Source organism: Astyanax mexicanus, chromosome 1 (genome assembly GCF_023375975.1).
Source record: "Astyanax mexicanus isolate ESR-SI-001 chromosome 1, AstMex3_surface, whole genome shotgun sequence".
Taxonomy (NCBI): domain Eukaryota; kingdom Metazoa; phylum Chordata; class Actinopteri; order Characiformes; family Acestrorhamphidae; genus Astyanax; species Astyanax mexicanus.
This window is the reverse complement of record NC_064408.1, coordinates 99,723,247-99,742,037: the sequence shown is the minus strand read 5'-3', so window position 1 is coordinate 99,742,037 and position 18,791 is coordinate 99,723,247. Positions and strand designations below refer to the sequence as shown.

At 36.1% G+C, this 18,791-nt stretch overlaps 1 protein-coding gene across 2 annotated transcripts; it reads right to left on the bottom strand.

The window, feature by feature from the left end:
* Positions 1-694: 694 nt before the first annotated feature.
* Positions 695-18,402, bottom strand: cip2a (cellular inhibitor of PP2A). Of its 2 annotated transcripts, none has more exons than XM_022681585.2 (23): positions 18,330-18,402; positions 18,131-18,222; positions 17,714-17,816; positions 16,047-16,194; positions 15,761-15,873; positions 14,619-14,713; positions 14,131-14,227; positions 13,913-14,035; positions 13,664-13,809; positions 13,497-13,572; positions 12,548-12,775; positions 11,331-11,490; positions 10,752-10,893; positions 10,144-10,243; positions 9,943-10,061; positions 8,583-8,772; positions 8,422-8,490; positions 8,223-8,333; positions 6,944-7,140; positions 6,335-6,448; positions 4,889-4,971; positions 4,635-4,753; positions 695-3,351 (listed from the first exon to the last, which is right to left on the bottom strand). In XM_022681585.2, the coding sequence occupies exons 2-23, from the start codon at positions 18,193-18,195 to the stop codon at positions 3,199-3,201; spliced, it is 2,751 nt and encodes a 916-aa protein (XP_022537306.2). In that variant the 5' UTR covers positions 18,196-18,222; positions 18,330-18,402; the 3' UTR covers positions 695-3,198. The 2 variants fall into 2 exon arrangements, with proteins under 2 accessions (XP_022537306.2, XP_022537301.2); XM_022681580.2 differs by having other exon boundaries at positions 8,422-8,496; positions 18,330-18,401.
* Between the last annotated feature and the right edge of the window lie 389 nt (positions 18,403-18,791).

The window sequence follows — 18,791 nt, the reverse complement described above, 5'->3', positions numbered from 1 at the left end:
TAGGCCTTTATGCCAGGCGTGGGCTAACCAGGTAACGGAGAATGTTAAAAGATTCTTTAGCAATGTTTTAAAAACATTCCAGAAGTTTAGCCAGTAACAATACAAAAATAATGTTCCAGGAATGTTCTGAAAACGTGTGCCGTAATAATGGTTTGCATCACATTAATTGAATGTTACTAACATAACGTTACCAGCTAGACAAATCCTAACATTATGAAAACATTACAAATTTTAACATTGAAAGACAAGACATTGGAGCAATGTTTAAAAAAAGTTCAACAACAGCATTCTGAGAATTTTCAGACAGGTAAGAACATTTTCTAAGACCTTTAACTGTATTGTTCAGAAAATGTTTAACAAACCAAAAATTGTTAGCTAAAAAAATAGTAAAGGTACGCAGCGCACTAGCATTAAACTTTGCTCTCTGGAATGATGATGCTCTTTCTAATACTTCTGGGATGATATGGGGACGAGATGAAGTTGTGACCACCTGATCTTAAACCTGTAATCATCCTGAAGCAAATGCTTTTGTTGCTGAATGCAACCAAATCCTGACTAAAATGCTTGATACAAAATGTAGTAAATTACAAAATGTAGCAGTTACACCAACAAAAACAGGATACATTTTTTAGTTATTACCCTTGATTTCAGAAGAAACAACAAATGAGCAGGTGTCCCAATAATTTTGTCCATATAGTATTTGTCAATTTGGTCATTTATTTGTGAGCAAAGTCATGGCATTTTAGTTATGGAAAGTTGTGGAAGGCACTTGTTATTTAACAAATATTCTTAGAAACAAGAGACAAGGGGATGATAATAAAAATTACTAGCATTTAGACCTCTATCAAATGTTTGAGTTAACACGTGACAAAAGCATGATCACTAACTACAAATACTCATTTTTTCCATCTTTTAGTGAACTTCAGTATTAACAACAGCTTTAAAATTCATATGCCACATTCAAAACCAGCTCTAGACATTTTTAATCAGTTAAATGTAAGTAAAATATTGATAGAACAATAACGCAGAGAATTGCTAAGTAACTTACTGGAATTACTTTTAAATCCCAAAGAATTTAAGGTTATTAATAAGGTGGTTTTAATTTATACACTGTTAAGCCAGGTTGGATGTAAAACCCATATATGCCCTTTTTTCAATATAAATGTAAAATTCTGGACTAAGCTGTGGCAGACAACAAAAATGACACATATTGGTGATCTAAACACAAACACGAATACAGAAACTCAAAACTTCTTGTGACACATTCCATCACAGGGATGTTCAGTAACCTGTTCTGTAAATGAAAACAGAAACTATGCAGTAAGGTTACTAATAACTCAACAGCAAAACAACAACAGAGAACCTTTCACCACAGTTAATCCAAATCTCATAATCCATAATCAGCATGCCTATTTAAAGCCAAACACAGCCCAAACTACTGTACCAAGCAGTGGAGTTATAAATAAAGAATGTGTTATTAATGTTTGGAATGATATGTCCTCTCGCTTAAGAACAGTGAGTGAAACTATGACTATTCAAAAAAGAATGTGTGTTTAAATGTGACTCAGCTAACTATCTGAGGAACTTCAGTACACACATTTTGGGAGTAAACTGCACACTAAGTAAAATGTGAAGTGATTCTGCTGAAATACAAAAAAATAAATAGTCATATTGTTTTGTTTTATGGCTCCATCTCTATACCATAAACTGTATATAAGTATGGACAGGAAGTACCTATTCATTTGCACTTGCGCAGGGCAAAGTGAAGCTGGAACAGCAGCAACAGTGGTGGGAGGCGGGACCGTGTAACTGCCCAAACCCCGCCCACATGTCTGAGACGTAGTAGCTTTAATTTTCACCCCCTGTCGTCCTGTCCACACTTATATACAGTCTATGCTCCATACTTGGCTTGGCTAGCATTATTGCATTAGCATTATTATTCTAAACTTTTTTGTTTAAAGAACAAAAATTCTCAGTGTAACAAATCTTATTTTGTGTATCATTTGCCAGTAAAACATTTAATAAGTTTAACTATTTAGTGTAACAGAAATCCATTTATTAATGTTTATTTATAAATGTTGGGTGATAATGGAAAAAAAAAGTCAATATACTAACTAGATCTCATTTCAATGAATTAATAATCCTTAAAATGTTTCCTATATTGCATCACATTCTGAGATTACTGTTCCATTGTGAAGTGATTTTGAATGTATTTGAGTATTTCATATATAGAATGTATATTTTCCCTTATGTGTACATTTGCCTAGTGTCCTCAAAAAGATGATTAAATTGTAAGTCACTCACAGTGTCTAACAATTTTAAGTATATCATAAAAATCAAAATCAAATACAGCTACAACTAATAATATCTAAATCACCTTTGAACTGACGTTCAATTAATTTATCTAATTAATGTTATTTTTTTTTTTTTTACATTTTCAACTCCAGTTACAGGACATATAAACACTAAACTGAAGTGCCATTATATAGACACTTTGGGGCAGTTATCAAGACAGGGTCTTCAAGTATATACAAAAAATATAAAATATATAAAAATAAACTATACTATGACTAGATTTAATCCTTGCTCAGGAAACTGCCCCTGTAACAGTTACAGGCAACTTTTTTTGCCAGGTCTAAATGTTTTGGATCATGGCTCCATCTACTGGTTGCACTACATTTTAAATCAGAAAATGCATTGAATTAGCCATCATGATTATTTGAATATTATGTTGGCTAACAGCATCATACTTAGGGAGAAAAAAATAACAATAATATTTGAGTGACATTTAACCATTTACACAAAACAGTACATTAGCAAATACTTGTTCATATCTGACCATTTTTATTTAATAGGCAACATTTATTGATTTGTTTAAAAATTATATGTCAGGAGAAGGTATGACAGAAAAATACAGCACATACAAAAGGCAATAAGTTAATTGGATTGCAATTAAAAATCATTAAAATGAATTACGTATTGTATCATATTGAAATTACTATTTCATTTTGCATACATTTCATTAGCAGTATTTCAAACCTACAGAGTTTTTTCTTTGTGTGTGTTTCCCAAGTTTGCCTATGATTGAGAATTTGTTTCTGTGGGTAAGTGAACTGTACGTTGAGGTGTCAGGGGTGTGACACTAGTTGAGGCGTGGGTCATATCTGTCTGAGTGTTTATTAGGAGTGAGTAAATGTATTAGAGAGAGAGATTGGCTGATGCATCGTTTTTGAGCTTGCCGCTGCTGAGGCTGTGGATCATGGCGATCATCTGTGTGTGCTTGCTCAGCTCCTCCTCCCTCTTCTGCAGTCTGGATTCTACCTGGGCTTTCTGCAGCTCCAGAGATGAAGCCTACAGAGCACATACACATAGAAAAAAAGGGGAAACATCCAAAATAAGTCCACAGCCTGTGCAACAATGTATATTCCTGACCACCTACATACCCAACACTACATATTTATCTTATGTATCACAGCTAATCCAAAGTAACACGTTTGTTCTGGGATTAACAACAAAATCAAAAAGCTTAGGGGAACTCAGGGGAAGAGTATCTGCCGAATCTGGTAAGTACTGAGACTGTAAAAAAAGATGGACGCCGTGTTGCCGTTCGCCTTCATTCAATGAAAATAAAGCCAAAATCTTCCGCCATGTTAGTGATCCTGATACCAGAGTCTGCACAGTAGAGAACAGAGGAAGGAGAAAGACTGTTGAGAGACAGCCTACTCAATTGAATAACCCCGCCCCTGAGGGCTGCCTCGAGGTCACAGGCTGCGGAGCGTCTGTTACTGGTCCCGCCCATAACCAGCCGTTTTACAATAACCACACCTTCTTGAATAGAGCTGAATAACGCTTTTAAAAACGAATTATGTGGGGATATAAAATTTGACAATATAAGCGGAGGTTACACTAGCTGTTGCATTTAAATAAAGAAGGTAGAATTACAGTATATTAGAAAAAAAACGTGATTGAAAGTTGTCTGTTTTGCCATTGGGTAGGTATAAATAAAATAAAAGACAGTTACACTTAACCATTATTTCTGTAACTGGCTTACTTTTGGATGCTGATATTTCAGGATGCTCTTGTATCCATGTTAACTTCTGGCTCGCTTTTTTTAGTTAATTAAACAGACTCTAATAATCTGTTCACTATCTCAATTTGTTTTATTTAGGAACTGCCCACCAGGTTTGGCCTGACCCTGATAAAGGATCGGCCATTGTGGTCTCCTCTATCCCAGTTTTAATTCAGCTGATTACCTTTAAGCTATTGGTACCTGCCTAGGACTAGTTGCTTCTAATGTGTCATTAGAGAAAACTACCACAAGAGGTCACTCATGAGAGTTTTAAAGGGTTAGTCTTTTAAAATCTTTACAATATGTATTTATTTTCTCAGCACTGTAATATAACATAATAAATTACTATGCTACATGACCACAATTTCTTTATAAATATTATTTTACTTTTCAACTCCAGTTACTCTGTAATATATTTTTTGTTATTTTTTGTAACAGCGATTTCAGTAAGGACAGACTTCTAATTAGCCAAGAATTGTAGTTAAAAGGTGAGTTTTAACAATATTCTTACTAAAATATTTTTAGGCCTGATCAAACTGTTAGTTTGAGTCAAAAAGCCACCTACCTTAATGCTGGCCTCCTTTCTGGCCTGCTCGGTCTTGTTGAGCTCCTTCCTCAGAATGTTCATGCTCTCCTCCATCTCGCTAGCCTGCTCCTCCTGCCTCCTCATCTCAGCCTGCAAACCTGTGGCATAAACAGTGAGCCATTCATTCCATAAAGACCACCAACCTACATACACCCTCACACACCCCCCACACACCCCCACAAGGCTACACCAACACACATGATTCCATTGCAAGCTGCACTACACGGCCTCACCAGCAATAGTGGCACGTTTCTCTTGAACAGTTTCCTCCAATGTGGCGATGTGCTGTTCTTTCTGTACCAACTCTGCTGAAAGCCTGTGGGGGGAAACAATGAGAGAACTGATGACTTCACGCCACCTTAACCACATTACACATTACACAACACTACAACAGAAAAGCCATTACAGTCCTTCAGCCGAAGGTGAAGGTGCACCAAAGTTCAACAGTGCATCAACAATTGGCTATTTATGCATTTTTTACGGATATTTGAATATACACACTTTCATATACACTTTCAGACTTATTAAAAAGTAGTTAAGGCAGTCTATGGTCACCAATTAGAAGAAATAAACTGGAAAAGTAGACATAAGGCACAACAGCACATGGAAAGATTATTTATACAACGTAACAAAGACAAACCATGGTTTGGACCTTGGACCAGACTTTTAGATGAAAACAAAACCTTTTTTGTGAATGTTTCTGATTGTTTCTACTTGTAATACCAGATACATTTTGTCGACTTTACATCCTGTTTAAGAGTTTAATATACACAAATGCTGTCAAAATTCACTATCAGTATTACAAGGCTCCAAGTCAAAGCCTCATTTGAGCAAGTCTATGGTAATGACAGCAAAAATGATAAGAAAACAGATAAGCAACAGCAACAAACAACTTCTCAGATAGACAGGTAATAATGAGGAACTATGAGTAATGTGAAATCAAATTAAATTAGAGGGGTGTGTATGGGCAGCAGCAAGGTAAAACATACAAATGTAAAACCCACTTACTTATTTAGAGAACAATTTTTAAGAAAGACACATTTAACACACATTTAACCAATTAATCAGCAAACTTCAAATCTTCAGAATCGCAACTTTACAGAAGCAAAAGGAAAAGCTTCATAAATTAAAATAGAATTCAGTCTAAAGAGACTTTTTTTTAAGAGTATCAGCCCACTCATGAAATTTAGACAACTTAAAACACTTCCATAATCATGTAAAAAATACAAGATTTTTAGCATGTCAGTAACAGTTTGATAGGTAATGACTTATTCTTTCTCTCTTGACTTAATGTTTGACTTGCTGTCGTGTTTTATTTTCGGTTATGTTTTGTCATAACATTTTTGGTTTGTTAATATGTTCTGAACTTACAGGTTTGACTTTTCATGCATTTTTTTTTACTTACATTGATATCATCATTGTGTTTTTCTTATCAAGAAAAAAACTTTTATATGAATGACATGTCAACTTAGTTTAAACTTTATTTTAATTTTATTTGTATGCACCGCCCTTTCAAAGGTTGTAACTGAAGAAGATTTATTATTAATAGTAATATTAATAAGCTATGATATCTAAATGGCCATGAAATTATAATAATAGCGTTTATCGTTTGGTAAAGCAGCTTCTATGATATGAGGCCTTCATGACCATGGCACCAGAGACACTAATTCCAGACTCACCTCTCCTGCTGCAGTTTGAATCCCTCATTACTTTTCCTCAAGCCCTCAGCCTGCTGGGTAAGAGAGATGTGGGCAGCCTGGAGTTCCTTCAGCATTCCCTCATTCTTGTTATACCTGAAGAGCACAACCCAGTCATGCACACACAAACAGACCACTCACTGCAAAGTTTGGAAATTTTGTACACACTGCAAAGGGGCTGGTAGCATATGTGGGTGGTGTGTATATGGTAGTAGGTTCTTGCAAAGGGAATATACAGTGCACTGAAAAAGAATTTGCTCTGTTTTCAGTAGCTTGTTTTTCCCATATTTGTCACAATCTAAAAAATCAGATCATCCATTGTAATCTCTTAAGAATGTGTTATGGTACACTGATTTTTTTTATTTTATTTGCGTGATGTTTCCGTTCAGTAGGCCTGGCAGTAATCATACCTGTCTGTGGCAAATTACTTTGTACATTGGTGACGATATAGGATTTAAATATATATATTTTTTTATCTTTAATGAATAAAATAGGAATAGTTCCACAACTGGTGGAGTTGATGATCTGAAACCTTTAAAATGTGAAACAGTAATGTATGCATGTGAAATACTGTACTGTAGAAATCCTGACCTGCTGAGCAGCTGATTGTAGGTGCCCTTCAGGTTCTGGTGTTCATCAGACACAGTCTGCAGTCGGCTGTTGTGCTGCAGGAGCTGATGGCTGTCAGTCTTCAGCTTCTCTACCTCTAGAACCTGCACACTGAGCTCAGCCTGCAGCTCCTCCTTTCTCCTCTCTGTCTCTTTTAATAGTGATGCCAGCTTTCGTGCCTATAGGGACAGACAGTCAGAGAGAGAAAGAAAGAACTAAGCTGACGAGTTTTAAAATGATTTTTGTCTGTCATAATTTTCTATATTGCTCTTTTTTTTAGCATGCAATGTTCCACACGCTTAGCATGTGGAAAAGAAAAAAAGTGTGACCTGTGCATATATCAGAATGTTTCTGAATGGGGGTGGGGTGGGAGTTATGGAAAGAGTGCAGTTATTTCTGGCAATATTCAGTACCAGTCAAAAGTTGACATACCTTCTCATTCAATGTTTTTCCTTTTTTTTTCATAGTCCTACATTATAAATGAAATCCAGACTATGAAGGAACACAAAAGTAATCATGTAGCAACTTAAGTGTCACACAAACCAAAATAATCTGAAGCATTTGGTGTTCTTATCTGGGGTGCTATTCACTTCAGGTTTCTGAGGCTGGTAGCTTATCCTATGCAACAGGGGTAACTCTTGGTCTTTCTTTCCTGGGGCGGTCCTAATGAGAACCAGTTTTATCTTAATGTTTGATGGTTTTTGAAAGTATCCTTAAGTTGCAAGTTCTTGAAAAGTTCCAGATTGACTGACCTTCATTTCTTAAAGTATTTTTTTTTCTTTAAATAGTTGAGCACAGTGATGGTATAATTATATGACTACCCATTACTGATTACGGAGTATCTTAGTTGCTTGTAAAAGTAACTAAGAGGGCACATTAAGCGGGTAGGCCATTTAAGTAATGAACTTTTGACAAGTTCAGCACAGCTGAACTCAAAGATGATTGAGAAAATGCCAAGATGTGCAACTCTGTCACCTAAGCAAGAGGTGCTACTTTAAATAGACTAAGACATTTAAGACATTGTTTAACACTTTTTCATATGATTTCTTCATAGTTTTAATGACTTTATTAAGAATCTATAATGCAAAATATAAATTTAAGGTGTCCAAACTTTTGACTGGCACTGTATGAATCAGCCCCTATGCTTTCTGTTAGCTGTGCAAAACTGAAATTCACCAAACCCAATATACATATTTATTTATTTTTACTTTTTCCTATTGTATGTTTTCTACTGCTATAATGTCATGATCATCTTCCCAACCTCAGCTTCAGCTTGTGCTCTCTGGCAGCGGTACTGAGCAATGAGCCGGTCGGCCTGAGACAGAGCCAGAGCTTTGGCCTCCAACAGGTCCTGCAGACGACCCTCCTTAGACTGCATACACACAAAACATACACATCACTTTATACAGACTTGCACAAATCAACACAAATCATGAGACAGAACATGAAAGTAAACATACCGCCAGGGCAGAGATTTTCTGTTCGTAAACATCAATGATCTCGGACATGTGCACATCTTTCATTGGTTCCTGTAACTGGAATACAAGTAAGAGACGCTGCCGAATGGACACACACACAAGCCAATGATCCCAAACATGCACACTAGAACCCCAAAACACACCTGTATTCCACTCTGGAGCTTCTCAATCAGGCTGTCAATGTTCTGGCCAGAGGGGCCGCTAGGGCCTGTGGAAGGACGAGAAAAACTCTTGCCAAATGAGACTCCATCCCCCTGGACAGTGCTGCCCCTGACTGCCCGTTCAGCTTCCCTGTGCCGGTAGGCATTATTGGCAGCAATACTTTCTCCTAGACTAAAAGAAAAACATATATAATCAAGAATCCCACTCTTTTGAAGCGTATAGAACACAATCAATGTAACCTATTGAACTTTGCCTGGATAAATTGAACCTTCAAATCTGCAGAATGGCAACTTCACAGAAGGAAAAGAAAAACCTACAGAACTTAAAACAGAGGTCACAATATAAAGAACTAGGGATGCAATGATACCCTTTCTCCGCCTCTTTTAGCCACTATTTTTGTACTCGCTGATACTGATAGCAATACCTACTTAGATTTAGGCAATCAAAAGCAATAGCCACAAGCCCTGCCGGAGCTCTGCAGCTTCTCGTGGAGTACTTCAGGAATTATGGTTTGGGAAGCTAATGGTGCTTACACAGTTACTTTCTCTCTCACTCTTTCTCTCCATTTCCTGTGCTGTGGCTCTGGGTTACATTATCATGGTATTGGGCCCGATACCAGTATCTGTATTCATGCAACCCTATAAAAAAAACAACTATGAGATTTACACTGTCAAAAAGTGGAGGGGGGAAGAAAAAAAAAAAAAAAAAAAGGACTATCGAAAAGGACTCTTGAATTTTTTCCCTAACTACCAATTTTCAAGCTATAAGATGATATGAGCCAGTGTAAAATATAAATAAACAATCATTAAGATCTCTGGCATGTGTAGATGAGGAAACATTAATGCAAACTAATGTGTATTTTAAATTTGTCACATAAATAGAGGCTAGCTCCTGTGGACTAATTCAGTTTTTCCCCATTATCAGTAAAGAAGAATCATTATGAGTCATTTCCTGACATCAAACTGCAAATTGTGATGACGGGCATTACATGGCTCACACAAGACATGACTTCTAGTCCTAAGCAAAGGTCTTTGACAGTGTGAGTTGGACTGAACTAACAATAGTAAAAGATTAAAAATGGCATGGACAATGCAACACGGCTCATGGCTGTCCAACCAGGTGCCTCAAAATTTTCCCCAGAAAAAAAAAAAAAAAAAAAACACACTCCAAATATAACAAACAATCTAAAAGAAATCACTAAAATTATCCAATACTGGAGTTAAACTTAAATACAATACTTCTGACCTGTCTTACACTTCAGCTAGAAAGAAAGTGAAACACCGGTCTTTGACACTAGGCGTGACTGTGGTAAAACCTGAAAGTTCGATTTTCTGTACTCACATGACAGCAGGGAAATCGGGCAATGGTGCTGCTTCAAAAAGAATGCGCAGGGCAGTCTGCACGCACTCTCTGCGGTTAGATGTTAGAGCCAGAGAGAGGGGCATCACCATACGCTGGTCCTGCAACAAGCACGGATATCATTGGACGTACCAATCCTAATCCAGGGTCGCAAACACACAGTTAAAATTTCAGGGGAGCTACCTGCAGGATCCTGTAAAATCTGGTCTCCATGTCGGGCACTTGCTGCTTTAGCTGGCTCATCAGCTCCAGAGTCTTCAGTACGGTCTCAGAGCACAATTGGCTGCAAAAGAAGCAAAGGCAGATAAATCAAGTGTAGGATACTCATTATGCATTCCCATCTCGGACATATAGTGAACTTATTTCTCTGTCCAAAAAAAACGATTCACCAGCCCAAAAAAAAAAAAAAAAAAAGAAAAACAGGAAAAAGTGCGCAAAAAGCCTTGGAGCAGAATTTGCTCCATAATGTAATTTAAATAAATAAATAAAAGCATGAGTTTCTGGATGAGGTGCGACTTTCTATTGACATTACCACACAGCTTGTTACGACTGCTCCAAATGTGTTACCAATAGGTTATTAAGAAGGAGTCTTTTCTGTAAAGTTCTACCATGGACCTACCCTACCTCAACTGCTTTGGGAAGTGCCGTTTAGGTAACTATTGCAATATGTAGACTTTTAGGTAACCACTGTCACTATAACATGTCAGAGAAGCTTTGAAATTAAGGTAAAACTGCTATATAATATAGCTATAACTCTAAATTAACTGACAAATGGCACAGATTGAACCCACCTGAGCTGAGAGTCAGAACCGGAGCAGCTGGAGCCGATGTAGTCCTGTGTGTTGGAGAGCATTAGCTCCACCTGTGCTGCACACAACTCTGAACTCATGTGCTGTGAAACCAGAGTCTTCAAGAAATCTTCTCCACACAGAAGTGACCAAGGGCTGTTAAGGACTAAAACATTGACCATCTTGCATGCGCTTTCTAGTTAGTTCTAGTTAATTTCCACCTATTTGCAAGGTCTCCCATCATACAAAGCAACCAAAATTGTAAAGATAAAACAAATAACCTAAAGTACTTTACTGTAAAATAACCTAATAGGCTACTGTTGAAAGAGGGTGGTGAGGTTGCTGCCAATGGATACAGGTCCACTAAAATGAAACAAAGAAATTTGCCTCTTACCACTAGTGCAAAACTAACTTGTTACACTAAAATAATGACATGGTATACTTTATAGTAGGTAACTGATGACTCCAAATTACAAACTAACAAAAATCCTCGTAAAAAACTGCCTCAAGCACACATTAGATCAGCATATACATCCATTGCTTGGATGGATAAAACAGGGAGACGGCAAATGAAATGGATATCAAGCAGAAGATCCACAGTGCGTCCTGCTCGTACACAGTGTCTCCTCAGCAGCTGCTCTCCTTCACTAGGATCAGGAGCCTGCAGTAAGCCCTGCAGAGCTGGCAGAAGGAGTTCCACAAATGAGTGAGCTGAACCAGAGAGTGAAGAATCAATCACCTCCTGAGGATGAAAAGGAATTATATAGTTAGTACATTACACTAAGAAATACCATATCCATCAATGCTGACAAGGTCCTGACTATTTGTAAAAAAGATTGTATATTGGTTCTTGTTGGCAAATTTGACAGTGACATTTTGTTTATGGCCAAAGTAAATTAAATTAAATAAAAAAAATAAAATAATAAAATTTGTTATTATATACCATATCTTCTAAATCCTGTTTTCTGTACTGAGATTTATATAGTCTCCTTTTTGTTATTTTTAAAATGGTCAGAAAATAAACCTGGACATGTACTTTTCTGTAAGAAATTAAATCACACACTTATTTTGGCTGTGTTTCAAAGCCTAGGCTGAATTCTTGACCACTAATTATGGTCCAAAGTAAAGAATCTTCAAAAACAACTGAGAAATGCACACAACTTTCAAAGCGAATTTGAGAATACAACTAATGTATTCTTCCTGACCCTTATTTACCTATAATTCTCTGCGCACTAGCCCCAAAAAAACAGGAAAAAGTGTGCAAAAAGCCTTGGAGCATAATTCGCTCCATAATGTAAGTTTTAAAAATTAAAATAATAAAGCAATTGAACTTTATTTAAATTAATAAATAAAAGCATTAGTTTCTGGAGGAGGTGCGGCTTTCTATTGACCAGAGACTGTAAAAAAGATGGACACTGTGTCGCCGCTCCCATTCATTTAATTCATTGTTATTTTTTTTTTCAGTGATTTTATCGTTATCTTTTTCATTTGATTTCCTTCTTTGGACAGAAAGATACTCATTTTAGATTATTACATAATATTATTTATTACACATATTCTATATTATGTCAAATTATTATGTACTTATTTTACATAACATGCATTTTTATAATTTTTTTTATTAAATCAGTTGGAACCTGTCAATACAGCTACTGTTTAATAGATATTTAGTAATACTGTTTTATAGCAAAAGTAAAGTAATTACAACTCTTACATTCTGATCTATATTTAATCATATACAAAAAAGTCAGATATTATCAGAGGTTCGATCTCCTTGATACAGATGACTAAACACACACCTCAAACAGCTCAGTAAGCAGAGATAAAGCGAGCAGGGAGCACTGCTCTGGTCCTTGCAGGGGCCCCGTGGCCCACTGGAGAAGGTCGAGACATGGCTCTGGCCCTCTAGTCTGGGCTCCACTCCTAACTCCTGGCGGAAGTCGAAGGGCCACAGGCCGGATCACTGTTTCACAGCAGAGTCTGCGCAGGGCTGGAACTGAGCACAGAGACACAAGCAGCTCCAGCACCTGCAAGCACAAAGTGAGGAGTAACAGTTTGCCCTGGTTTTCAGTTTCCTTTATTTTTATACCATTGCTTTCTATTATTTATTGAACAACATTTAAAAATATACATACATTAATATTTGAACATTTAAAATTGTATTCATCTGAAAATCATATTATGGGGAAATGTTATAGGAGTCTTCACTATTATACAGGGTCCATACACTTCAACCAATCAACCCATTAATTTTCCATGATTTTTTTCATGACTTTTCCATGCCTTCTAGGCAAAGTTTCATGACCATACGATTTTTGAAACATCAGTGCAGACATGGACAATAAAACCAAAAATCAACTACAACTATAATAAAAATTGATTATAGTAGGAATTAAATGAATCTGATAATAAAATATTTAATAATAAAATGTGTGTCAGATCCTGAGAATTCCATTGTGAAGGGCTAAATTACTGAATTAACTCTAAGCTGACATATTTGTTGGCTCAAAATAGATTTTCTCTTTTGAAAAATGGGAACAAAGATTTGTAGACCAAAATTTTATGACTTTTCCAAAACTTTCTGGGTATTTTTATTTTTCCCAAACTTATCCAGGCCAGGAAATTGCTATTTTCAAATTCCATGACTTTTCCAGGTTTTTCATGACCGTACAAACCCTGATTATACTAATTTGTTTCAAGACTTTGCTTCCTCTAATTCTAAAAACAAACGATAGCAAAATCTCTCACCTTAACTGCAGTATCAGGGTCTTTTCCATGGAGTAGGCCAACCACTTCGTTCAGGCACACAGGAAGGTGTTTGTAACTACAATGAACAAAATGAAGTCCTATTAAATCGCAGAACGTCAGTTATTTAGACAGTTACCATGCATTCCCAAACAAGATTGGTCACCTACTTGGTGAGGTAATCAGCAATTTTGGGGTTTTTGAGTAGATCCACTAATAAATCCACTGCATAATTTCTGGTGAGGGTACCATCGCCATTGACAGTGATGTTGAAGATGAGCTGAAAGGTTTGGTGGATATTCTTTGCATTGAACAGCTACAAGTGAAAACCCACAAACAGGCGGATTTAAGTTAAACAGTGTAAAAACCACAGAAGCATACAAAGTAAGCATGCAACAAGGTCACAACGACCTACATACCTTCTGTCCCACTTCTTCATTGAGAGTTAGACTGGATAAAATAGACAGCGCAAAGACTACCACTGTCAGACAGTTATGACCAAGGAAATTTATTAAGGCCCTGTAGAAAGCCTTAACATTGCTCTGCAAAAAAATGAAAAATAAAAATTTTAGTTTTATTTAATTTATTTATTTAATATTTTTTTAGCACTGCTTTTATGTTCTGAAGCGGCTCCTACCTGGGACTTGATCTGGGTCTGCACAGACAGGTTGTGTCGACACAGATTGGCTATTAGACCCAAGCACGGCTTTGTGATGTCATCGTTACTAGACTGGCTGAGATAAGAAAGAACAAAAAAAAAACCACAAAAAAAAAAAACATCAGCTCTCCGTAAATTTATTTTTGCACTCAGCACTTTAAACTTTTTAGTCCATATACATACAATATATCATCCATATAAATATATTTAATCTTTTTATCAAAATTTTCTTGTGACCACACACTCATCAAAACATTTCACATCCTCCTGTTTCACTGCTACTGAGAATGTGTGACCAATGCTGTGTGGTTCTGTTGAAGAAACCACACAAACAGAAAAGGCTAAACATTCAAGCTCAATCAGACTAAAGAGCACACAATGTACTACCAGCAACAAGCCCTAAGCTTGTATAACGTAATTAATGTAAAGTGCATTAAAAATATGCAGAAATAATAAATTATTCTTACATATTAAGCATGAGAAAGTTGAGGAGTTCATCTATGTGGGAGGCACAATGCAGTATCCTTACATTGTAAGTTAGTCTCTGTAAGACCTGAAGACACTGCAGAGAAAAAAAAAATAACACACAGATACAGGGCACCCAATTTCTTTTACCATTCTGAATGCATCTTTTGTACGAGGTCACAAAAACAAATAAACACACAACAGGCCTACAGTGGCTTAACCCACTTGAATGTTAAAGTTATGTTTTCAGACTCAGACTGCTTTTGTATGATGATATATATAGATATGTTTAAATGCAAATAAAAAAATAAACAATTTGATTTTATGCATGTTTGGAAATAAATGTAAAATTGTTTTTAAAAACAAGATTATAAAATATATGTGACACTTAAATATTACTGCAGTTATTGTTACTACTACTATTACTACTAATAATAAAAATAATAATAATTATAATAATAACCACATTAATAATGACAGTATAATGACAGAGTGATAAGGTTAAATAAAAACAATAAAGCATCAGGATAGCAGGATGCAATTAAATTAAAGGGTTCCTGACATTATAACACCATGTACCTACATTTTTGTGTGATTAAAAATAGCATGACACCTTTTCTAGACAAAGCTGTACACATCATTACAAAGTTATTTGTTCCAGTGTCTCATAATATACACTAGAGGTGTCACGATTCTTTAAATCCTCGATTCAATTTTATTTCCGATTTTAGGGTCACGATTCGATTCGATTCTCTATTTTCTTTTTTTTTTTACAGCAGAGAGGCCTATGCCAGTTTTAGATTAGTCTATGGTCATTCATTGGTTTGATTCATTAAATTTACAATATCTTATTTCAAAAGGTGGGCTTGATATAAGTGATGCAAGTGAGACAAGTGATCTGTAATACACTACATTAGGCACTAATGGTCAAATTTAAATAATTTAATTAAGATACATTTGTAATGCCATCTAGTGGCATTCTTTCTCTCACAGTTAAAATGTACCTACAATAAAAGTTACAGACCTCTCCATTCCTTGAAAGTGGGAAAACTTGCAAAATCAACAGTGAATCAACACTTATTTTCCTCACTGTAAATGAGTAGGTGACATGGACATTGGTAGGTAGAACGATAGGAGTTTTTACTTGTAAAACAACAGACTCCTCTGGGGTGGCTCTGTTCCAGTGGACGATGGCAGCCAGTGTTCCAACAATGCTGTAACTGCTGTGAAGGGCCTCTTTGCTCTCATCATCAGACGCTACCAAGAAAGAAAAAGGCATTTTTTATGGCTGTCAAAACAAGGCCCTGAATTTGCAGTGGTAACTTTCAAGGAAATGGGAAATTTATCATAACATTTCATATAATTTTAACTTCATGTTATTAATATAAGTAAACTCTGGGCCTTTACAGATAGATGACGTGAGTAAGTACCAAGCTGTGACAGCAGAGAGAGGATGGCCCCAGTAAGGGCATGGCTGGTGTTTGGATCTCCGGCTACTTCCAACAGGCCACTCAAACACTCGCTGGGAAGCACCTGACCAGATGTTAAGAGTCTAGAGCACTTCAGGCCTGACACATCCTGCAGAAAGAAAAGACAGACCTTTATGTAAAATTCAAATGTGCATGCGTGCAATTTTCACACGCCAATTATGGGGAATGAAATCAAACACTTTGTGTTACAGTTTGCTTGAAATTAAAGGAAATTTCCCACAAAATTATTCTAACTTCTCCGACACAGATTGTTTGCCCTGCTTCATTATATTACTCCAATTTGTTGCACATAGGCAGAGGGTTCATTATTAATATCACAACATGCTAAATCATTGACTTTGGCATTTCTGGTGACATTTGGTTTACACTTATATACAACAACTTTAGAAGGTGCTCTTATCTAGGGTTATAATAGTGCTTTGTTGTGAAAATATCTTTCACTAGTTTGTAGAGGCGTCAAAAGAAAAATCAAGTTTATGCACTGATAAATACATAAGTCTGTATGTATACCTTAATATTCTTGATTGCGATTTGGAAAAAAACTGCATAATTTACATTAACGTTCAAACTTTTGTTAGATACAGTAAGCAGACCCCTTCAACCTTACATGCAGCTTTTATATTAAATACGGTGCAAAAATAACAGGCTTGTATTTCAGTTAATAAAAAGTGTAAAATATGAAAATCCCTGCCACATAAAAGAGTTTGTTACAGGTTTCTGACAGAAGCAAATGTTTATCCACTGAGAATCCCTCATATTTTGAGAATCACATTAAAACAGTAACTCAATCAAATAAATTAGATTAACCTCCCAGCCCTACAGTTCCTGTATTTTTAAATATTGCACTATACTTTATCACGTCTGTTTTTCTTAATATTGTGCAGCACTAATGCTCACTTATTATTTTTTTTTCCGTATTATTATTTTGATATTGATTTAAACTTGTGTCTGATTTGTAAAAAGGAGCTTTTGAACAATGCCTCTTTTAAATACTTAAAGATTGAGTATTTTAGGTCCATTCACAGTGTTTATGGAACTATTTAAAAAGGAAGCAGTGTTAAAATTGTTGACATACCTCTTTCTAAGGTCTATTGTTTACATGCTTCAGATCATGCTAATGAAGTCTAATTTCTTCATATATTGTGTAATTTTGTGAGACAAAATAAACCCAATAGTAAGCAGAGCCTTAGTGTTTTATATTACATTTTATATTACAGTAGAGTAAGTCACAAATCTTTATTATAATGGAGATATTTGGAGTGTATTATTAGAATATGTAGCATCATTAGTAACTGTTAGATGTAAAATAACTAATTAAACACTAATGTTACAATATTATTAATGACTTATGAGACAGATAGCAATACGGATAATAAACCCCTTATAAAACAAAACACTAAGTCGTACACTCAGAGTTGTTTTGGCATTTGCTTCAAACGTGAGACAGACATATATATATGTATATATATAAATATATATTGGGCTAGTTTAAGCTTCTAAAGATCAGATTTTAGACTGACTTTGGGCTGGATATTTTTGTTGGACCTGGCAACCCTGGCTATCTACTCTGGGTCACCTCAGGGGCTCAGACTGTAAGTTTGACTCACCTCGATCTGTTTCTGCAGCTGTGATGAACTCAGGGTGCTTTTGTTGTTTTTGTACTGCCGAATCGCCAGAAGCAGAGACTTCAGACACGTAGTCACGTCCATTCTGGGGGTTAAATAAGTTAAATAGCCGATAAATTATGAAAATAACCGGCGGAGGCGACTCTATTAAAGCAGTAAACACTAGTAAACAAAAGCCACAGAAGCACAGAACTCGATTTCGCTCAGTTAGCTTAGCTTAGCCTCTAGTGTAACGGACTGTCTCAGCGCTGTTTCTCCTTCATGCTGAGGCGGAAAACTAACTAAACTACACCCAAACAGCGTGTCTGTTTTCCGCCCCACGTAACACAGAGCCCGCGAACATACAGATACAGTTATATACATATATGTATAACTATATTTATTGTATTTAGTCCTAACAGGGTTCTGTGTCCTCCTCTCGGCCTGACTCCCGCTTTCCACTTCAAACCCCTGGGCGAGTCCATGTCCTACGGAGGGGGAGCTGTGTGGACCTGTGGGAAATACAGTGAGCACTGAAAACGCGTAGTTTTAGTTTAACACAAACTTGAATTATTTAGATTAAGTTTTAGTACTATATGGTGCTGTTATTTGAACAAACCTTTAAGTTTTTGAGGTGTTTAATACATAAACCTAAAAACATAAAATACATAAATCCCCCCCTACCAAAATCAATTCCACGCAGTGACGTTGTTACGTATCGCACGTTTGCTACGCCTCCACTAAGCACGCTGTGTCCGCATTTAAAATCCCTCCATACACCCTACTCCCTATATAGTGAACTAGCTATCCACCCTATTCTAACCATACACTAGAAGACTTTGAAAAGACTTTAAAAATACTTTTAATAGACTAAAGTCTGACACTATGATTTAGATTCATGAGACTCATAACTTTTGTCCCCATCAACATTTTTTTTCTGCCACACTGTTAGTTCTTGATATTTTTATAATAGATTATATTTTGTGTTCAAATCTCTTGTAAACTTATTCTTCCATATTTTTTGCTATAACCTTGTATAGCAAAGAATAACTGCTATCCATTTGCCTTAGTTTTAGATAGA